We start from the raw sequence: 22,328 nt of genomic DNA, 5'->3' as shown, positions 1-22,328 counted from the left end.
GGATATTTACACCATGGAAACTGACAGCACAACACATCAGGATCTTTTCTTCCTGCAAACGTGGATGTTAAATATTTACCAGCATGCTCCTGGAGGAAAGTCAGTCTGCAAAGGAAAGTCTGGGCATTACTACCAGGTGAAAGGAGAAGAGGTTCTCAGAAGGCAAAAACAGCCGCTGTCCAGCATGGAGTTTTGTCTGCAGACACACGAGGGCTTGAGTTGGGCCTTTGATGCTAATTAAGATGGTCCCTGTTTTGTTTTGTTTTTTTTAAAGATTTTATTTTTTTCCTTTTTCTCCCCAAAGCCCCCCGGTACATAGTTGTATATTCTTCGTTGTGGGTCCTTCTAGTTGTGGCATATGGGATGCTGCCTCAGCGTGGTTTGATGAGCAGTGCCGTGTCCGCGCCCAGGATTTGAACCAACGAAACACTGGGCCGCCTGCAGCAGAGCACGCGAACTTAACCACTCAGCCATGGGGCCAGCCCCAAGATCATCCTTGTTTTAACTGAGTGCTTATTATGTCCTAGGCTCTGTGCTAAGTACTGACGCACAGTCTCTTATTTATTTTCATTTTATTTATTTAATTTTATTTATTTGTTATTATTATTTCCTTATTACTTATTTACTTTAGTTTTAAATAGTATTTTATTTTTTAATTTATTTTATTTTAAACTTAAATTTAATTTAATTTTTAAAAATTTATTTTCTTTTTTCTTTAATTTGTCCTATTGAGAGGCAGTGGGCTAAAAACAGACTGTGGAGCCAGACTACAAGGTTCAAACCTCAGTTCTCTTCTACTAGCTGTGTGACCTTGGGCGAGTTACTTTACCTCTCTGTACCCCAGTTTCCCTATCTTTAAAATGTGAGTGATAATAGCAATATCCTCTTCATTGGGGGGTGGTTGTGGAAACTAATAAAAGAAACCTTAACTAACTTGGAGTCGGGAAGGCCTATAGGGGGAGCTCTCACGCCCCATCACACATCATCAGTTACTCCAAACAGGAAGAGACATAAGCTTGCATCTTGCAAAGGAAGTTAAACTACTTTCCTAATGAAGGAAGATTTCTCTCCCCACCCAGCAACAGCCCAACCAATCAGAAATGCTGCAGCTCAGCCAATGAGAAACGCTGCAGCCCAGCCAATGAGAAACGCTGCAGCTCAGCCAATGAGAAATGCTGCAGCTCAGCCAATGAGAAACTGTTACCACCCTGAACTGTTACTTTCCTCCAATGGACTTTCTTTAGGGCAGCCCCACCTACTCCCCCTTTTCTCTATAAAAGCTTCTCCCTCCTTTGTTTTCTGGATTTGCCTGTGGTTTGCCGAAGTACCCAGGTTCTAAATTCCAATTCCTTTGGCTAATCCTGAATAAACTCATTGTAAGGGTGAAATAAGCGGTGAATTTGCCTTTTAAGTTCACATTGTGAAGATCAAATGAGTTAACTGGAGTAAAGAAAGCTTCTAAGCACATAAGAAGATTTCAAAAGGCTTTGTTATGTCCTTATTGATTTCTGACTTAATTCTCACGAAAATAGTATGAAGTAGGTGTTTGTGTTGCCTGCTCCTTATAAGGGAGGAAACTGAGGCACAGAGAGGCAAAGTGACTGGCTCCAAGTCACACAGCTAAGAGGGCAGATGCCACCATGTCCCCGCTACTGTAGTCCCAAACAACAGGACCCTGCTAACCAACTGTTTGTCTGCCTATCCTTTCATTCACCCGATCCCCGCTTTCCCCGACACCATCCAGCCAGAAGGAATCAGAGTCAATAAAACTGTGGCCATTCGCACACTGGATCCAGCACACCTGGGCCAAAGTGAGTCAGCCATGGGAGAGGAGATTGGACCTGGGGGGTGGTGCAGGGTCGGGTGGGGGGGGGCTGGTGCCATCGGAGTCCCCCGTTCGTCTGGCAGATGGAGTGCAGCGAGAGGAGGTCCCTGCCGCAGACCTCAGCGACCAAGTCCCAGACACGGAGTCAGAGACCAAGATCCTCCTGCAAGGTGAGATGCTCTTGGCCCTGAGCCCACAGGGCCCAGGAAGGTGTCAGGGGGGCCATGACCCCAGAAGGCAACCCACTTCCATCTGTTCCAGGGATACCTAACCACCGTGCCTGCCTCCTTCACTTCAGCTAGAACAACTCCTCCCTGATCTGTTTTTTAGGAAGCTCCTGACAGCATTTAGTTTAGAAAACAGCTTTTGCTGATAAAGATGTTTAAATGAGAAACTATATAGTTCAACAGCAAAAATTCTGGAACCAAGTGCCCAGAAGGGAGGACTGGGGTGAGAAGGGACAAGAAGGAGCTGGAAAGGCACCTTGCAACCTGTGAGCTGTAAGGTTTTGAGGGGACACCTTTGTTTTCCTCATCTGTGATGGGGGAAAATAATACTGTCTATATCTAAAGGTTGCTGGAAGGATTAAATGAGATACTATAGGGTGTTCTCTTAGAAAAGAGCCTGGAACATAGCATTAAGCACATACGGGTAGTCCTGACTGTTGTTACTGGAATTAATTTGCCAATGGTGTCACAAGAGACCCAGGACCGGAGTGCCCCTGTGAAGCACAAGCCTGCCGCCTCCACAAATATAGACCCCTCCTCCCATATTTGGCCACTCAGTCCTGCAGCTCTGCCTGCAATCACGTGTCCCTCAGCTGTCCCTGACCCCTTGGTCCTGGCTGGTTGGAGACTGGGGAGAGTGGGGGCACCCCGACCTTCCTCATCCCACCCCACACCAGGGTGGGACACCTTGGCTGAGCGTCCACCTCCCACCTGGCTGCAGGGACACCGGTGGCCCAGATGGCAGAGGACGCCATCGACGGGGAGCGCCTGAAGCACCTCATCGTGACCCCCTCGGGCTGCGGCGAGCAGAACATGATTGGCATGACGCCCACGGTCATCGCAGTGCATTACCTGGACCACACCAAGCAGTGGGAGAAGCTGGGCGTGGAGAAGCGGCAGGAGTCCTTGGAGCTCATCAAGAAGGGTAGGCGCCCCCGCCCCTCATGGTGACCCCTCTTTGAGCTCTGTGCTCCCTGAGACACCCCCATCGAGGCCCCGCCTTCCTCTGAGATCTCCTCCATCTCCCTCCTCTGAGATCCCATCCCCTCATCTCAGAGCTCCCTCCCCGACTGAGGCTCCTTTGCCCTGAACCCCCTGGGAACCCTCCCCTCTCTGAACCCCGCCTCCTCTGAGAACTCTTTCCCCTTCCTCTCTCTGGCGCTCCACCCGCCCCCCCCGTCCAAGTCCCTCTCCCTTTAAACTTTCCTTCCCCCCCAGATACCCCTCCCTTGCCCTGAGCCCCCTCTTTCCTCTCTGAACCCCTGTCCTGCCCCTCATAGCATCCTTGTCCCCTCTCTAAACCCCTCCTCTCCCTGTCAACACCGCACCAGCCACCCCCTCCTCTCAGCCCCCGCTCCTCTCCCGACACTTCTCCCTTCCCTGCAGGGTACACCCAGCAGCTGGCCTACAGACAACCCAGCTCAGCCTATGCAGCCTTCCTGAGCCGGCCGCCCAGCACCTGGTGAGACGCGGTGGTCAGCTTGCCCATCCTCGGCCTGAGCAGGGCCCGGATCATGGCCTCGGGTGGTCTAGGGGGCCTCGCCCACGCAGCCCTGTGTGAATGGATCCCTCCACCCGCAGACCCAAGGTGCCCGCTGGCTGAGTGACATGCAGTCATCAATCTTTAGGCACCCACTGCAGGCAGTACCCGGTCCTGAGCTCCAGGAAGGGAAGCCGGCCCCACCCCTCTCTTCTCATTGGTTGGCTGGGATGTCAGTCTCTGGTTCCCAGATCTGATTGGCTCATGCTCTGTACCCCCCCCCCCAGGCTGACAGCCTACGTCGTCAAGGTCTTCGCTCTGGCCTCCAACCTCATCGCCATCGACTCCCAGGTCCTCTGCGGGGCTGTCAAATGGCTGATCCTCCAGAAGCAGAAGCCAGATGGAGTCTTCCAGGAGGATGCGCCTGTGATAACCCAACAAATGACTGTAAGAAGGAAGGATTCAGGCAGGCTGGAGAAGAGGGGCACCTGAGCCTCACAGGATGGAGGATAAAGACTCCCCCATCCGACCACTACCCAATTCACTGTAGTGGGGAGGAGGCGGGACAGGGAAAGAAAGGAGCAGAGAGTGTCACTCCTCCTTCGGAAACCAGAAACCTGCAAGGTCCAATGCAGAATGAAAGTCCCCTGGTTCCCCATTGCTTTTAAAATAAACACAGATGCAGAACTCCTTAGGGCCGTGAAACTCCAAGTGTGGTCCCCAGGTCAGCAGCATCAACATCACCTGAAAACTTATTAGAAATGCACATTCTCAGGCTGGACCCCAGATGCAGTGAATCAAAAATTTAAGGGGCAGGGCCTAGGAATCAGAATTTCAACAAGCCCTCACAGGCAATGTGTGCTTAAGTTGGAGAATCCTTGCCTTAGCCTGACCTTCCAGGCTTCCAGCCTCACAGCCTTGCCCCCTCTCTCTGCACTCCATCTGTACTGCTAGGAGCCTTGCTCTCTCCAGTCACAGGGCCTTTGCACATGCTGATCCCACTGCCTGGCCTGCTAACCCCTGTTCTCTTTGACAGTTGCCTCCTGCTCACTCTTCAGATCGTGGCTCCATCTGTCATCTCTCAGGGACACATTTTCTAACGTCCCCCGACTGAGTCACATTCCCACTGTCCATTCTCACTGCCTCATCGACTTCTCCTGCACAGCACTCAGCAGTCTGTAATTATGTATCTGTTGATAAGCTGATTGGTTCGTGTCTGTCTCCCCTGCTAGACAGGGAGTTCTGTGAGGTCTGGGGCTGGTGTCTGATTGTGTCCACCATCATATCCACAGCCCCAGTGACATTTGAGGAATGAATGAATGACTGAATGAATGAATACTAAAGAGTTTGACCCTCCTGGGGAGCCCTGGGGAGAGACCTAGGACTGCTTTGAGCTGCTGATCCTACAGGGGGGTTGGTTGGCATGTGGGGATACACCAGTGACCCTATTTTTCTTCCTGCTCCCCACCCTAGGGCGGCTTCCAGAGTGCTGAGGAGAAAGACGTGGCCCTCACAGCCTTTGTTCTCATCGCGCTGCAAGAGGCTAAAGATATTTGCGAGGGACAGGTCAATGTGAGTGTCCCCTGTGGTCCCCCTCCCTCCCCTCTTCTGACTTTTCTGGTCCCAACCTTGCATATTTGAGAGAAATTATGGCAGAAAAGAGACAGCACTGCCTACAGCTGTGGGGTGAGACAAATCTGACTTCAAACCCTGATTCCCAAGCACTCCACCTCACTAGGCCTCCTTGTGTGCGACTGTAAAATGGCTATAATAATCTTTGGTGTTTTTAGGACTCTGTGAGTTGTCCTAGATGTAACACACATGTGACACAGGTTATGCAAAAATAGATGGGGAGTTTATTTTAAGGATCAGAGAATTTATCAAGTGCAAAGAGGAAAGTGGCCTCAGGGACTCTGACAGGATGCTTTGTTCTCTCCTGTGTTCTTCATTCCCTTTTGCCCTATAATACAGCTTTCCCTGTCACTCAGCCTGCCAGGCAGGACATGGCTGCCTTCCTTGGGGAAATAGCCAGACCAAGGCTAGAGCGTTCAGATTCCCAGGTAAGGATTCTGATTGGCTCAGCCTTGGTCAGGTGATCACCCCTGAACCAATCAGCTGAGGCCAGAAAGTAGGTCTCAGTGGTCCAGTATGGCTGCTTCCACAGTTGCCATGTGAACAAAAAGGAGGAGAAGAAGTTCCTACAGAGGTCAAGGGTAGATGGGGGAGAGACAGCTGGGCAGGCAAAAGGACGAGTTTCTCCTACAACATAGCAACATTATAACGGAGTATAGCATAGGCTGTGGAACAAGACTCCTGGAGTTCAAATCAAGAGGGCACTTGTTCCGCTGGGACAAGCTCGCCCGAAAGCTAATTGTTAAATTTCCAGGAATTTTGTGAGCTGGTTATTCAACACAGTCATTATTCAAAAATTAAATTCTATAAACTTACAGTTAAATCAATTAAACAGTAAACATTAAGCCTTAAAAACAAAGATGATAAACACTTAAAATTCATTTCCTAATTATTTTACTAGCTTTTATCATTATCTATGCTTGAAATTATTTATGTCTATTGTATCTGCATGATGGAAATCCTATATAACACTCTGCTACCGCCCACCTCTTCCCAACTCTACATTCAGTGATGACACGTTGGTAGGTTGAAATAAGCCATGGTGGTGCTTACCCCATGGAAATCAGCAAACACTACAAATGATGTCTTCCTCTGCCCCTCAACTCTCTGGAGCTCAGTATTCTCATCTGTACAGTAGCAATGATGATGAGAATAGTACTTACCTTGTAGGATTTTATGATGTTAAGTGAGTGGATATATGACTGGCACGTGTAAGTACTGGCGATGATGATGATGATGGTGATTGGGTAAGAGGCGTTCCCAGTGGTGTGCTGAACCTGCTCATATCAGCTCATGAGCACCTATTTGGGGCATCTCTTCCCCACTCCATCTTCAGGGAAGTCACATTTGATAGCTTGAAATGGGCCATCGTGGGAGTATTTATACCACGGTATTTGGCAATCTATAACCACCCCCTCCACCACTGGAGAGCTGGTTGTTAAACATCTACCAGCACACCATGGAGTATACAGACTGCCTTAGGCACCTAGTAGGTACTCAACAACAAGGCAGCACACAGTTCTTAAAACATCTGGAAAACTCTCAAAAACAGACAGATACAAGACAGGTCCTAAGGCCAGAAACCGTCCTGGTGTCCAGGGAGTGGTGCTTGTGTGATCCTTACCAGCTCTCTGTGGCAACCATGCTTTCCTCATGAGAGTACTCTATCCTCTTTCTCGTAGAGCCTGGCGGGCAGCATCACGAAGGCAGGAGACTTCCTTGAAGCCCACTATAATAACCTGCGGAGACCATATACTGTGGCCATTGCTGGCTACGCCCTGGCCCAGATGGGCAAGCTGGAGGAGCCCCTCCTCAACAAATTCCTGAGTGCAGCCACTGGTGAGGGGCAGCCTGGTGGGATAAAGAGGGGTGCATGGCTTGGGTTTGAGGGTGGCGATCTTGATATGGGATGCATGGCTCCAAGGTGAGCTGAGATGGATGGCTCTAAGGTGTGAAAAGTCCTTACTGTATGTCATGCAAGAAGGTGTGCTGCATCATTCATTCAACAAGTGTGTGTTGAGCACTTGCTTTGACGCAGGAGCAAGGACATGGACTCCGATGGCAGACAGACCCAAGTTCATATTCCACTCTGCCACATTCTCACTGTGTGACCTTACACAAGTCACTTAACCTCTCTGGACCTCGTCTTAAACTGATATCTACCTGATAGGGTGGTTGTGAAGATTAAATAAGTAATGCAGGTGGGCAAATCTAGCGCACAGTAAAAGCTCTGTTACTGATGCTGTTATTGCTTTTAGTATTGTCGATAATATTTTCATTATCTCAAGGGTAATTAGGATTAGATAAGATAATGCCATAGGGAATTTAGCACAGTGCCTGGCACACAGTGAGTGCTTAAACATTAGTCCGGTGATGACATTGTGTCAGGTTTACACTCACTATTGTAACATATCTGAATGTATAATGAAGAGATTTAACACAACAGAAGTTTGTTCCTTGCTGTGGAACGGTACTGTGTGTGTTCCAAGTTGGTAGATAGCTCTCCTCCATACAGTGATGCAGGGATCCAGGCCTCTTATGTTTTCATGGCTCTGCCACCCCGGAGCCTTGGAATCCATTCCATCCAGGCAGAAGGGGAAGAGTCAGAAGGATTGTGCGAGGGAGGTGGACCAGGCATGGAAGTGGCCCCATCACTGCCATGTACATTTCATTGACCAGAGCTCAGTCATGCAGCCATACCTACCTGCAAAGGCTTCTGGGAGATGTAGTCCAACTGTGGGCCCAGAAAGAGGAGATAATGGTTCTTGGTGACAGTCTCTACCATGGGTACTTTCTTACGCACTTGGGATATCATGGTGAATACAGCACTGCACCTGCCATCATGTACTCACACTCCAGTTGAGGAAAGAAATGAGTTAATAGATTTCTATAGAGCATCACAATGCTAAGATGAGAAGCAAAGGATGCTTTGAGAGACAGAAAGAAGGACCTCACTCAGTCTTGGGGTACCATTAAAGTTGAATTGTGCAAGATGAGTGAGAATTAACCAGGAGTAGATGGAGAAAAGTCAGCCCTGGTGGTCTAGTGGTCAAAATTTGTCACTCTCACTGCCACAGCCTCCGCTTGTTCCCGATTGGGGAACCACATCACCCATCTGCTGGTTGTACACTGTGGCAGCTGCATGTTGCTGTGATGCTGAAAGCTATGTGCGCAGCATTTCAAGTGCCAGCAAGGTCACCCAGGGCAGACAGGTTTCAGCAGAGCTTCCAGACTAAGACAGACTAAGAAGAAGGATCTGGCCACCCAATTCCAAAATATTGGCCGTGAAAATCCCAAGAATACCAGTAGAGCATTATCTGATATAGCACCAGTAGATGACAGGATGGTGCAAAAACACCAGGCAAGATTCATTCTGTTGTGCATGGGGTCACTAGGAGTCAGAATCGATTCGATGGGACTAATGACAAAAATGGAGAAAAGGTGCTCCAAGTAGAGAGAACAGAATATGCAAAGGCCCAGAGGTAAGAAGGAGCATGGAAAGTTTAGGGAATCTCCCATAGATCAGTGGGGCTGAAGTTCGGCATTCAAATGGATGAGGGAAGAGAGTGAGGCAGGAGCTGGCAGACTGAGGGCCTCAAATGTCAGCCAGGACACCTGCACACCAAGAAGTCTAGCATGACTCTTTCTCCGAGCTTTCTCTGAGCTGTCTCCAGGACTGAGGGACTGAGCAGTGAGCGTGAGTGTGGGGGTCTTCTCTGCAGATGGGAACCGCTGGGAGGAGCCTGGCCAGAAGCTCTACAATGTAGAGGCCACATCCTACGCCCTCTTGGCCCTGCTGCTGCTCAGAGACTTTGACTCTGTGCCTCCGGTGGTGCGCTGGCTCAACGAACAGAGATACTACGGAGGTGGCTATGGCTCCACCCAGGCAAGTGGCCCCCCATCCTCCAGACACCTGCATCCCTACTTCCCCTGGCCTCCCACTGGCCTCCCAGGGAAGATGCTGAGACCAAGAGAGGCAATTCTGACCCACAAGCCAGGGTGATTGGAGTGGAGTTGAGAAATCAGTTTCTTTGAGTCGTGCATCCATCTGTGGATTCTAGAAAACATTCTGGATGTCCCAAACTGTGCTCTGAGCCTCCCTTTTTCTCCTGGTGTCTAGATCATGTTCTCAGAGCCTAGGCTGCCCTTGGTGGGTTCTAGACCATGTTCCCAGTGCCACCAGGCACCCCATCTTCTCCTCTCTCCCTGGTGGGTTCTAGACCGTGGTTTCCGTAAGCTCAAGCTTCAGCAACCTCAGGCTTCAGTTTGACCTCCTTCCCTTCTGGTGGGCTCTCAATCATATTCCCAGTGTCACTTTTGGATTACAGATCGTATGCTCAGTGTCCCCAGGCTCCAACTTTATTCTTTTTTAGTGCCTGGGCTCCAGACACCTTCTCAGTACCTCCAAAGCCTTGTCTTAGCCTCTCTCCCCTGATGGGTCTAGATGCATTCTCAGTGTAGCTAGCTTCAGTCTGATGCCTACATTTTCTAGACAGGTTGTCAGTGTCTCCAGCTCTGGTATAGGCCTCTGTCCCTTGGGGGAATTCTAGAACATGTCCTCACTGTCTAAGAACTTCCCGTCTTACCTTCATGCTCTCTAGTGGGTTCAAGGCCACACTCTTAGTGTCACCAAGCCCTGGTCTGAGCCTCTTTCACTTAGAGAGTTCTATAACATGTCTTCAGTATCCAACATCCCCTAACCTTATCCTCATCCTTCCTGATGGGTTCTTGGCCATAGTCTTAGTGCCCCAGCTCTGATCTGAGCCTATTCACTCCCCCAGAGGGTTCTAACCACTTTCTCAGTCACAATCCAGCTCATCCTCTTTTTCTCATGGGTTCTAGGCCACCTTCATGGTGTTCCAAGCCTTGGCCCAATACCAGAGGGATGTCCCTGACCACAAGGACCTGAACCTGGATGTTTCCATCAACCTGCCCAGCCGCAGTTCTGCGGTCACGCACCGCATCTACTGGGAATCCGCTAGCCTCCTGCGGTCAGAAGAGGTACAGCCACCTGTCCAAACCTTCCTCTCTCTCACCCTCCATGCCAGCCAGGGTTTGCCGGGAGGTAGGAGGAAGGGCAGATGACCATCGCAGCCAGGGGAAGGCTTGGTACCCATCACCCTCTCTTCTCTCTCCCCACTCCCTGCAGACCAAGCAAAACGAGAAATTCACATTAACAGCTAAAGGGAAAGGACAAGGCACCTTGTCGGTAAGGAAGGGGAACCCACACCTGCATGGCCCTGCAGGGGCCCTCCCCTTCCCAAGTCAGGTGGGCTGATACCTAGTCTTCTGTCTCATCTTGCCAGGTGGTGACAGTGTACCAAGCCAAGGTCAAAGGCAAGGTCACCTGCAAGAAGTTTGACCTCAAGGTTAGCATACGACCAGCCCCTAAAACAGGTAAGAGGAGTAAAGACCCTATCGGTCACCTTTCCTCCACCCCCATTCTGATGCCTGTCCCCCCTCCTAAATCAGGACCCAGGGACCCCCTTCATCCTTCTGTCTTCTGTCTTTCTAGTCAAGAGGCCTCAGGATGCCAAGAGCACCATGATCCTTAACCTCTGTACCAGGTAAGAGATGGGTCACTGGGCTTCATCTTGGCCATCCCTCTGTCTCTAGCAAGACCTCTTACTAATAATATCCATGGTACCTAATAGTTTCTGGGAGTGTATTGTGCATCTACTACCGTCTTAATTACCTGCCAGGAGGTAGATAGCATGGGCACTCCTCACTTTACATGGCATGTGAGTCTAGAAATGACCACGTTAGCTGAGACCGTGCAAAGCAATCTTAATAATCAGTGAGGGAAATTACAATGGTTCTAGGACCTTTACAATTTTTTATCACACATCAAAAGCTCCCATACTGCCAGTTATAAAGGCATAGAGAAATAAGAAGCATAATAAAGTGAGTATTTGTTGACTACACTGTAATTGAAAACATTAGATTAAGGTTGGTTTTTTTCTTCCTCTTTTAAACACTTTCCAAAGCACCGAAGTTTGGACAGTGCCTCTTTTCTTTCTTTTTGTGTGACCTATGATATGGGCAAGCATCTTTTCTATGCCGTAGTGAATTGTCAGGTTCCCTTCTAAGTTTGAGTCAACTTCCAACATTTTATGCTTTGAGCTCTCAATGTCACGGTATATCTCTGAGAGTTCCTTTAATGTGAAGGTTTTTGCTGGCATCACTTCCCCTGGGACATCTTCATCTTTTTGTCACAACCACTTTTCTCATGGGTGTCAATAAGTTCATCTTCACCAAGTTCCCCAAGCTCATATCTGGTCTCTCTTACTAATGAAGGCAGATTGCTCTGCCCACCTGGTAACAGGCACAGCCAATGACAAACACCGCAGCTCAGCCAATGAGAAATGCCACAGCTCAGCCAATGAGAAATGCCGCAGCTCAGCCAATGAGAAACACTGCAGCTCAGCCAATGAGAAATGCCACAGCTCAGCCAATGAGAAATGCCGCAGCTCAGCCAATGAGAAATACTGCAGCTCAGCCAATGAGAAATGCCACAATGCCAACGTTCTCCCCATCTGCCATTTCTTCTGTAATTCCAGTTATGTTCTATTCAAATTTCACTTCCAGCGTTATCACTCTTCATTTCTTTACTGCGCTCCCATCTTTGTTAGCCAATTCCCCCTTTAATTATTCAATTTGGTAAAATGTCATGTAGGCTTATCACTGGGAGATAAGCAAGCAACACAACTACACACTTTGCTTTCTATGCACGAACTGAATAATGGATGCTCAGCAACCCATCACCAACAGCCTTGAAATGAAGTGCTGTGATTGGTCATTGATTGTGATGTGTATCTGTTATTTATGTCTTGATTGGTGGACTGAGAGCTAGCAATAAGATTGGTACTTTAGGCAATTACTCGTGACTAATATCTGCATATTAATGTGTATATATTAATACTATGCATGTGTATTAATATTAATATGCAAATTTCAGTACCACTGAAATTTGAACCGTGTTGCTGGGGGACTGCTGTTCTTGAACTAGACCGTGGTAACTGTCAGCTTAAAAAGCAAAATTGCCTGTTAGTTTATCTCCAAATAAGTTTATTCAGGAAGAGCCAAAAGAATTGCTATTTGGGATGTGCATGCTATGGCAAACCATACGCAAATTCAACAAACAAGAAACGGGAGCTGCCTTTATAAAGAAAAAGGGGGAGTAGGGAGGGGCTGTTCTAAATGAAAGTCCATTGAGAGAAAGTAACAGTTCAGGGCAGCAACAGTTTTTCATTGGCTGAGCTGCAGCATTTCTCACTGGCTGAGCTGCGGCATTCCTCATTGGCTGCATTGTGGCATTTCTCATTGGCTGAGCTGCAGTGTTTCTCATTGGCTGAGCTGTGGCATTTCTCATTGGCTGAGCTGCGGCATTTCTCATTGGCTGAGCTGCAGTGTTTCTCATTGGCTGAGCTGTGGCATTTCTCATTGGCTGAGCTGCGGTGTTTGTCATTGGCTGTGCTGTTACCAGGTGGGCAGAGCAATCTGCCTTCATTAGTAAAGACTTTTACTTCCTGCCCAAGATGCAAGAGTCCATGTCTTCCTGTTTGGTGTGCTAGGGTGTGAGAGCTCCCACTCCAGGCCTTCCTGACTCCAATTTAGTTAAGGTTTCTTTAATTAATTTCCACATAAAGGAATTATGCCAAATGAGACCTGACCATATTCTTGTCGTCATTTTCTTGAAGATCTGAGGCATAGAGAAATCGAGTAACTCATCAAAGTTTACACAGAGCTGGGATTTGAACCAATACAATTGGGTTCCAGAGCCTGAGCAATTAGTCCCCTAGACCATTATGCTACCTTTTCTTTAGTCTCCTTGGGGGAGTGTTTCCAAATTCTAACATCCCTCTATGATCCTATGTGGGAACCAGAAGCCTTAGTCCCCATCAGACCCCATTGTCCAGGCACTGACCCCCGGGCTGAGCCCATCCTGGGACTCAAGCCCTCTCTCCCTGCCCCATCCAGATACCTGGGAAATGTGGATGCTACCATGTCAATCCTGGATATATCCATGATGACTGGCTTCGCTCCTGACACTGGTGACCTCGACCTGGTATGAAAGTCTTGGACTTGGGGGCTGGGATCAGTGGAAAGGAGCCTGGGGTCTTGAAGGGACTGGAGGGATGGAGAGGGACCCACAAAGGATTTTCACAAGCCCTGTCCTTTCCCAGCTGAGCCGTGGCGTGGACAGATATATCTCTAAGTATGAATTGAACAAGGCCTTCTCCAACAAGAACACCCTCATCATCTACCTGGACAAGGTAAGGCTTCCATTGGGATCTTGACCCCTATCTGGCTGGCCTTTCTTTCTCCATTGGCCTTTATCTGTGGGTCAAACGAGCCCAAGTTAGAGGACAGGATCAGTGCTGCTGAGTGGTAGAGGAAGGGACATATAAAACAAGGTGGCAAATGCAGGTCAACAAGGTGGTCAACCCATGTCAACAAGGTGGTCAACCTAGGCCAATGAGGTAGTCAATTTAAGTCAACAAGGTAGTCAACTCAGGGCAACAAGGTGATCAACCCAGGTCAACAAGATGGTCAACCCAGGTCAACCCACCTTCTATAAGCATCTCACCTTCTGACCACTGATGTTCTAACCTCATTTTCACACTTGCTTCCTCCAACTTATTCTCATCACAGGCTTAAACAACCACTGAAAAGAGCCACTTTGGTTTAAAAAAAAGAAAAGAAAAGAAAAAAGCGCTCAGTGAAGACAAAGAACTCTTCTTGCTACCCAGCCCCAGTATTTCTCTCTTCTTTTACTTTCTCTCCATCTGGCTTTCTCATGTGCTCTTCATCTCTAACATGACTTGGGCTTCCTCCTCTCTTCTGCTTATTTCTTCCCATTCTCCAATCTTCATATCCTCCCTGCCAACTCCTAATACCCCCCGTGCCCCTCACCCCATATTAGTCAACATAAGTAACACTAGCTACTATAATAAAACCTCTAAGAGTATGGGGATCTCAACACAAGAGACTTGTATTTCTCACTCAAGTCCATTTGGTGTGAGAAGTGAGGAAGGAGACTTCTGCTCTAAGCAGTCACTCAAAGATCCATTCTCTTTCTACATCTTGTGGCTCTAGGATCCCTAGCATCTCAGAGTCCTGTTCTGGATACATTCTTTCCAGAAGAAAAGAGGATTGTGCATGAGATCAGTTTTTGAAAAGTTTTTTGTATTTTAATTTTTGTTCTTTTTAAATTTTTATATAATTTCAACCTTACAGAGAAATTTCAGAACAGTATAAGGAAGTTTCATATACCCTTTACCTAAATTCACTATTGACCTCATTTCCTTCCAAATATACATGTCTATCATATATGCATATGTTTCTTTCTTTATTTCCTTCTTTCTCTTTCTTTCTTCCTTCCTTCCTTTCTCTTTATTTTCTTCTGGATTTATTGAGACATAATTGACATATAACATTGTATAAGTTTAGGATGTACAACATAATGATTTTATATATGTATTTATTTGGAAATGATTATGACAATAAGGGTAGTTAACACATCCATCATCTCATATAGTTATAACTTGTGTGTGTGTGTGCATGTGTGTGTGCTGAGAACTTTTAAGATCAACTCTCATCAATTTTCAAATATACCATGCAGTATTGTTAGCTGTGGGATGTTTTTGTGGGCATAGATAGCAGTCCCTTGGCCAGAACTCAATGGCATGGCCACAACAAACTGAAAAGGAGATTGAGCAGACTAAGCTAGCCAGGAGCCTTGGAGAAAAAGAAAATGGATTTGTTAAACCGCTTTTTCATCTTTTGGCGAAGATTCCTGCCTGCCCCCATCCTCCCCACCCATTTCCCTCCTTGGTCCCTCCCTTTCTCCACCATTGCCCCAACCCCCACATGTACTCTATGTTGGACTCCCTTCCATGTTGCCCCCACTGACCAACCTCCTACTTCCCCCCAGATCTCCCACACCCAGGAGGACTGTCTGTCCTTCAAAGTTCACCAGTACTTTAATGTGGGGCTTATCCAGCCTGGGATGGTCAAGGTGTACTCCTATTACAACCTGGGTGAGCAGCCAACCTAGGGTCTGGGGTCTGGGGGTCCCAGAGATTGGTGAGTTGGGGGTCTTGGGATCCCAGGGATATATGATTTGGGGGTCTGGGGGGTCCCAGGGTTGGGGACCTGGCATCTCCAGGTTTGAGGGACTGGAGATGGGAATCTGTGCCCCCCAGGTGTGGTCTCTGGGTGGAGGTCCTAGCTCGCTGACCCCTCCCCACCACCTCTGCCCACAGATGAGACTTGCACCCGGTTCTACCACCCAGAGAAGGAGGATGGAATGCTGAGCAAGCTCTGCCAAAAGGACATGTGCCGCTGTGCTGAGGGTGGGTGCACAGGAGCCAGGAAGGGGCAGGCCATGCCCACTGGATCCCCCATCCCCATGGGGGTGACCCACGGGGCCCTGAAAGCCCACACCCAGTGGACACTCAGAAGGATGGCCCTGGGGCTGCCCACACCCATGGGAGGTAGGCTCTCTCTGGACAAGAAGTGGGACTAAGACCATGTCCCCTACTCACCCACTCCGCAGAGAGCTGCTTCATGCACCAGGCGGATGACGAGGTCACCCTGGATGACCGGCTGGACAAGGCCTGTGAGCCAGGAGTGGACTATGGTGAGTGCAGGGCATGGGACACGTGCATGTGTGATGGTGTGTGAGCAATGGTGTGCATGGCTCACCAGTGTGGTTGTGTGTGAGACTGTGTGATGGCGGGTGTGGTCTTGTGTGTGACTGGCTGTGAGTGTCCACAGCTGCATGTGACTGTGTTTCAGGCTGTGGTGGTTGTAACTGGTGTGTATGTATGTTGTGTTGTGAGGGGCCGTGATGGCATGGCGAACTGTCATTATGAGTGGACTAGGTATGTACAAGTGTGTGAGAGAAAGTGGTTGTGAGTGGATGTGGTTGTGTGCCTGGTTGTGTGTGCGACTGTAAGGCTGTGGTTGTGGGCAGCCACGATTGTGTGAGATGGTGGTTGCAGGTGACAGTGGGTGTGAGTAGCTGTTGCGTATATGACTGTAGTTATGGATGGCTATAATTGTATTCATGGCTATGTGTGTGACTATGAGGTTGTAGCTGTACATAGCCACATTTGTGTGGGATTGTTGATAGGAGTAGCTGTAGGAATGCATATGACTATAGTTGTGGGCAGCTATACTTGTGTGCATGGTTGTGTGTGTGGCTATAAGACTGTAGTTGCATATAGCCATGGTTATATGAGACGGTGGTTGTGACTTACAGTGGTTGTGATTAGCTGTGATTGTGTATATGACTGTCACTATGGGCAGCTGTCATTGCGTGTGTGGTTGTTATGGGACTTTGAGGTTATAGTTGTGTTTAGCCATGATTGTGTGTGTTTGACTCTAGGACTGTAGGTGTGTATTACTATGGTTGTATGAGACAGTTGTTGTGGGCGACAGTGGATATGAGTAGCTGTTATGTATATGAGCGTACTTGTGAGTGGCTGTAGTGATGTGCATGGTTGTTTGTGACACTGTACTTGTGCACAGCCATGGTTATATGAGACAGTGATTGTGGGTGACAGTGGACAGTTGTTGCGTTTATGACTGTAGTTATGGATAGCTGTAATTGTGTTCATGGCTATGTGTGTGGCTGTGAGGTTGTTGCTGTACATAGCCACTGTGTGAAATTGTGGATGGGAGTAGCTATAGTAATGCAGATGACTATAGTTGTGGGTGGCTGTACTTGTATGCATGGTCGTGTGTGACACTGTATTTGAGCATAGTCATGGTTATGTGAAATGGTGATTGTGGGTGATAGTGGATAGGAGTAGCTTTTGTGTCTATGACTGTAGTTGTGGGTGGCTGTAACTGAGTGTGTGGTTGTGTGTGTGACTGCGACTGTAGCTGTGCATAGCCATGGTTGTATGACACCAGCTGTTGATGACTGGATATGAGTAGCTCTTAGGCATATGACTGTAGTTGTTGGTGGCTGTAATTATGTGCATGGCTGTGAGTGTGACTTTGTGTGAGATGCTGGTTGTGAGTGACTGTGATTGCATGTGATGTGTGTGGCTGTGTGTGAGATGGTGCTCGTGAGTGACAGAGGATGTGAGTAGCTGTCCTTGTGTACATGACTAGTTGTGGGCAGCTGTAATTGTGTGCATGGCTGTGTATGACTGTGTGAGATGGTGGTTGTATGACTGTATGTGGCTGGGTGTGTTACTGGGGGACTGTAGCATGACTAGCTGTGATCCTGCATGGATCTGCCTGGGGGGAGCCATGCACCTAGGTGTGCATGCAGGTGAGGATGCCCCATGGTCACCCCTGCCCCAGACCCACACTGTCCTCCTTCCCCCACAGTGTACAAGACCAGACTTCTCCGGAAGGAGCTGTCAGATGACTTTGATGATTACGTAATGGTCATCGAGCAGATCATCAAATCAGGTCAGCCCTGTGCTCTGTCTTCTGTCTTCCTGCCTCCCCCTCCCCCATTTCCCTCCATCCCACCAGCTCAGCTTCCCTCTCCGTCCCCTCCAGGCTCCGATGAGGTGCAGGTTGGACAGGAGCGCAGGTTCATCAGCCACATCAAGTGCAGAGAAGCCCTGAAGCTGGAGAAGGACAAAAAGTACCTCATATGGGGCGTCTCCTCCGACCTGTGGGGAGAGAAACCCAAGTGAGTGCTGGCCCTGTGCATGCACATGGTCACCCCCTCCTGCCCTTCCTCTGGCCCCTCCTGACCTGTCATCCTTCCCCAGCATCAGCTACATCATTGGGAAGGACACCTGGGTGGAGCTGTGGCCTGAGGCTGATGAATGCCAAGACGAGCAGTATGAGAAACAGTGCCGGGACCTTGGCAGCTTCTCCGAGAACATGGTCGTCTTTGGCTGCCCCAATTGAGCCCCCATCTTGGTCCCCCCAATAAAGCTTCAGTTATATTTCACGTGTCTCCCAAAGTCTGGAGGTCTTTGAGAGAGGGAAAGAGGCAGCTGTGATCCCAAGCTGCCTCACCTACAGCTCAGCGCCATCCCACCTGAACCTCACTTGCTTGCACTTCAGTCTCTCCTGTCATTCACCTGCAAGTTCACTGGCTTCCTCACCCAAAGAGCATGGGCCTGCGGCACCTGCATCTAGCCTGAAGTGCACCTGCTGCTTCTCCTGCGTCTCAACTGCACCTCAGCTCCATCCTTACCTGAATTCTCATTTGTATTCTCACCTGCATCCTCACTAGCAGCTCACTGCCCCTTCAACTGAGTTCTCACTATTTGCTTACCAGCCTCCTTACGGCCTCATCATCTGAATTCTTACCAATATTCTCATCTGAATCTTTACTCTCTCACCTGCACCCTCACCTGTCACCTATCTGCATTTTTTCTGCATCCTCACCTGGCTCCCCACCTACATCTTTATCTGTAAACTTACCTGTATCTTTCCCATTCTTACCTATTCTTACCTGTCTGTCCATCTGTATCCTCATCTGTATTTTCTCTGCATCCTCCTCTGGGTCCTCACCTGCATCTTTGCCTACATCCTTCTCTGGATCTCTTCTTGTCCTCTTACCAGCATCCTTACCTACACTCTCACCTGCATATTTACCTGCCTTCTCATGGGCACCTTCCCCTGCACCTTTACCTGTGTCTTCACCAGCCTCATAACCCTACAGTCATCCTCTGCCTTCTCACCCTCTTCCTCACCTGCATCCTTACCTGCCTCCTCACCTGTTCTCACCTCCATCCCATTTTCCCCTTATCTGCAGCTCTCACTCCATTTCCTATCTTACCTGCATTCCAGTTGCCCTCCTGTAGGCTTGCCCCACTCTCCCGTTCACTACCTCCTAGATGAGCCCGAACAGACTCAATGCTTCTGTAGGATCGTGTGGGGCATCTGTGCTCAGGAGGGGGCGGTAAGAGGCAGGCAGGGCGATATTTCTGGCTGGAGCTATGAGTGAGCTAGCAAGGGGAAGGCATGAGTCAGCAGTCAAAGAGGGAGTGTGGGGGCTGTTGCGGTCACAGCATCACCAGAGCTGCGTGGGGAGCGGTGGCAGCCACAGGCGAGGGGGGGCCACTGGCTGCCAAGGGGGACTGGGGCCCAAAGCGCATCTTCTACCTACACCTCTAGTCCCTTGAGGACTGTTCAGGGTGGGATCCAGGCTCCCAGCTCTGGATCGGGTCATCTCGTGCAAACGCCCTGAGCCTACAAGTCACTCCTCTACAGCCCCCTTCTCCTAGGACCCCCAGGTCCTGGAAACCCCCACCTCCCAAATCCAGGAATATGGGGGAAATAGAGTCGCAGCCTACCTCCACTCCCTCCAGCCCTCAACTGCCAGGATTGCCAGAGACCCCTGTCTAGGGGGGACTCAACAAGCCTCATCTCTCACCAGGTGTCTCAGGTGACATCTTCCAGGCCCCTTGCCCTCCTCTACATCCATCTTCTCATTTCTTTTCTTGCTTATTCCCCCTTTCTCCTGCCCTGGGATTCATTTTCTTCATTTCTTTAACACACGTCATGGTGTTTTGTTTGAGGGCCTGTGGTTCTAGGCTGTGAACAGCACCGACAGGATCTCATGAAACTTACATTCTACAGACAGCATGGAGTTGATTTCAGACAGTGAGGATGTCCAAAAAGAGTGGAGAACAGGGTGATGTAAGAAAGGCAGCCTGTGATGGGGCCACAAGTTAGGGTCATTTAGATTGAGTGATGGTTCATTTCATGTATCAACTTGGTTAGGATATGACTAGTTGTTCAGTCAAGCACCAGCCTCAATGTTGCTCTGAAGGTATTTTTTTAGAGGAGATTCACACTTATGTTCATTTGACTTTAAAAGCCAGTTACCCTTGATAATGTGGGGGAGCCTGATCCAATGAGTCAAGGGTTAAAGAGAAAACATTAAATTTCTTGGGGAAGAAAGAATTCAAGATGGTGGCACAGAAATTTTGCCTCAGTTTCTAGCCTTCAGACTCAAGACTGCCACATCAATTCTTAACTGAATCTCCAGCCTACCTGCTCATCCTGTGGTTTTTTCATGTGCCAAGCTGCACAACTTCATGAGGCAATTCCCTAAAATAAGAATCCGTGTTTGTGCGTGTCTCTCTGTCTACCTATCTCTAGATAGATAGATAGATAGATAGATAGATAGATAGATAGATAGATAGATGATATGATGGCTGAATGGATGATTGGATGGATGGATGGATGATGGATGGAAGGATGGATGGATGGATGGAAGGATGGATGGATGGATGGAAGGATGGATGGATGGATGGATGGATGGGTGGATGGATGGATAGATGGATGGATGGATGGATGGATGGATGGTTGGATGATGGATGGATGATGGATGGATGGGTGGGTGAATGGATGGAGATATATTGTTGGTTCTGTTTCTCTGGCAAACTCTGCTTAATACAGGTGGTCAGGGAAGGCTCTTGTGAGGAGGGGGCTTCTTGAGTCAAGACATAGATGACAAACAGCAGCCAGCCGTGGGGGATCTGAGAAAGACTGTTCCAGGCAGAGGGAACAGTAAGTGCAAAGGCCCCTAGACACCTGGGGCAAAGTGAGCAAGAGCATGAGGGCTTCAAGATAGTGACGACCACTTAGAGTCTATTCTAAGATCAGGGGACAGCAAAAATTTTCTGCAAAGGGCCAGATAGTAAATATTTTAGACTTTGAGGAGCAAGAGGTGAAATCAAGGATATTATGAAGGTATCTATAAAACAAGAGAGGAAATGTCTGCCCTGCCAGGCCCTGTTCTCTTGGGACGGGCCATCTGGGGTGGTGGGCTTGCTTTGCTCCTGGCTGCTGGAGATATTCTCTGGAGGAAGAATGATCAATCTGAGGCTTGGAGGTCCAGGCAGGAGGAGGGGGTGAGGGCCAACCCCCAAGGGCATTTCTTCTGTCTGCTCCAGTGACACCCAGCCCCCAACCAACCTCCTCCTCCCTGTCTCACCTGGATTAGGCGGCCAGAGGCAAGAGGACATGGTGAGTCATCAACCCCCATGATGAGATTCATCCACTCAGTTCCTGGCAGTTACCAACAGAGGAGACTCCAACATGTACATGTGGGGGCACTATGATAGCACAGGCTGTGGACAATGGTGAGGTGTTGGATGATGGCAAAGGAGGCAGACCCTGGGAGCAGAGTGGGGAGCAGGAGGCAGAAGAGGATGCCCTAGCTGATCTTGGAAGGTCACTAAAGTCTTCCCACCCCTGCCCTACCCTTTCCGCTTTCCCTTCAACCCTCCCTTAAAGAGCCAAGACACTGAAACCTCAACCCATAGGTATTTCCCCAACCTGGTTGCAGCAAGAACTTGAGGTCACCCCACTTTTGCGGGCCAGCCAGGCTCTAGGTGTCCATGCTAGTCCCACTAATGTTCTTCTCTCTCCAGCCACAGTTCAGATAGGAGGATCTCAATCCAGCCCAAGGTGTGCCTCTGTCAAGACCAGGTCCACTAGTGGCCCTACCACATCCTGCCCACCGCCCCTCAAGTCTGAGCTTGGAAACTGAGGATGGGCTGTCCTTGGGGCGCCAGGCCCAGACCTTTTCCCGGCTCCTGTATAGCTTACACTTGCACCTGCCCATTTCCCAGTACCATCCATAAAGGCCCAATCAGGTTTAATTGTCTGCACAGACCCTGGGGTTCTAACTCATCACCTCCCCCCGGATACTCGGGCCCTGGGGCTTGGGAGTCTGTCCACACCTTATTAATCCCTTTGAGGCACTGGGATGAAAGGGCAGTGATCCCAGCAGCTCCCACCCTCATCTTCTTCTGCCTTGGTACTTTCTCTGTGGCTACAGAGGTGACAGATGCCCTGCTGGGGCTGGGGGCCCATGGGCTCCCAGGGATGTGTTAGGCTCAGAGCTTCCAGGCTCCTGGTACACAGACTAGGGAGCCCAGGAGGAAAGCTCCCTGGAGCCCACACTGGGACGGATGGCTCTGCAGGGCCCTGGCCCCACCTGCTGGTGGGTCTTGAGCTACCAAACCTCGAGTTGCAAAGTGTGCTGCACAGGTCGGGGAATCAGATCCAGTCTGGTGCTCAGCCTGGGATTACCACCTCAACCCCGGTCCCAAGCTGAAACTGGAATTCGGATTCATCCCTGGGTGACACCATGGTTCAGATGTGTAAACTGAAAAAGCAAATTCGCCTGTTATTTGTTCTCAAAATGAGTTTATTCAAG

At 49.2% G+C, this 22,328-nt stretch overlaps 1 protein-coding gene across 1 annotated transcript in view; it reads left to right on the top strand.

Annotated features, from left to right (window-relative positions):
* Window positions 1-18,095, top strand: part of LOC100060539 (complement C3) — a 31,935-nt gene extending 13,840 nt beyond the window's left edge. Inside the window, exons 22-41 of the mRNA XM_001915554.6 lie at window positions 1,745-1,811; window positions 1,909-1,995; window positions 2,774-2,977; window positions 3,439-3,514; window positions 3,820-3,979; window positions 5,006-5,104; window positions 6,847-7,003; window positions 8,887-9,050; window positions 10,007-10,165; window positions 10,314-10,373; window positions 10,471-10,561; window positions 10,680-10,731; window positions 13,145-13,232; window positions 13,351-13,440; window positions 15,102-15,207; window positions 15,433-15,522; window positions 15,726-15,809; window positions 17,516-17,599; window positions 17,693-17,828; window positions 17,911-18,095. Of these exons, the coding sequence (XP_001915589.1) occupies window positions 1,745-1,811; window positions 1,909-1,995; window positions 2,774-2,977; window positions 3,439-3,514; window positions 3,820-3,979; window positions 5,006-5,104; window positions 6,847-7,003; window positions 8,887-9,050; window positions 10,007-10,165; window positions 10,314-10,373; window positions 10,471-10,561; window positions 10,680-10,731; window positions 13,145-13,232; window positions 13,351-13,440; window positions 15,102-15,207; window positions 15,433-15,522; window positions 15,726-15,809; window positions 17,516-17,599; window positions 17,693-17,828; window positions 17,911-18,052 (2,196 nt within the window). The 3' untranslated portion in view covers window positions 18,053-18,095. The remainder of the gene's footprint in view (window positions 1-1,744; window positions 1,812-1,908; window positions 1,996-2,773; window positions 2,978-3,438; window positions 3,515-3,819; window positions 3,980-5,005; window positions 5,105-6,846; window positions 7,004-8,886; window positions 9,051-10,006; window positions 10,166-10,313; window positions 10,374-10,470; window positions 10,562-10,679; window positions 10,732-13,144; window positions 13,233-13,350; window positions 13,441-15,101; window positions 15,208-15,432; window positions 15,523-15,725; window positions 15,810-17,515; window positions 17,600-17,692; window positions 17,829-17,910) is intronic.
* The last annotated feature ends 4,233 nt before the right edge of the window (window positions 18,096-22,328 follow it).

Source organism: Equus caballus, chromosome 7 (assembly GCF_041296265.1).
Source record: "Equus caballus isolate H_3958 breed thoroughbred chromosome 7, TB-T2T, whole genome shotgun sequence".
Lineage (NCBI taxonomy): Eukaryota > Metazoa > Chordata > Mammalia > Perissodactyla > Equidae > Equus > Equus caballus.
The sequence above is the reverse complement of the archived record's forward strand: the minus strand, read 5'-3'. Positions and strand labels throughout refer to the sequence as shown.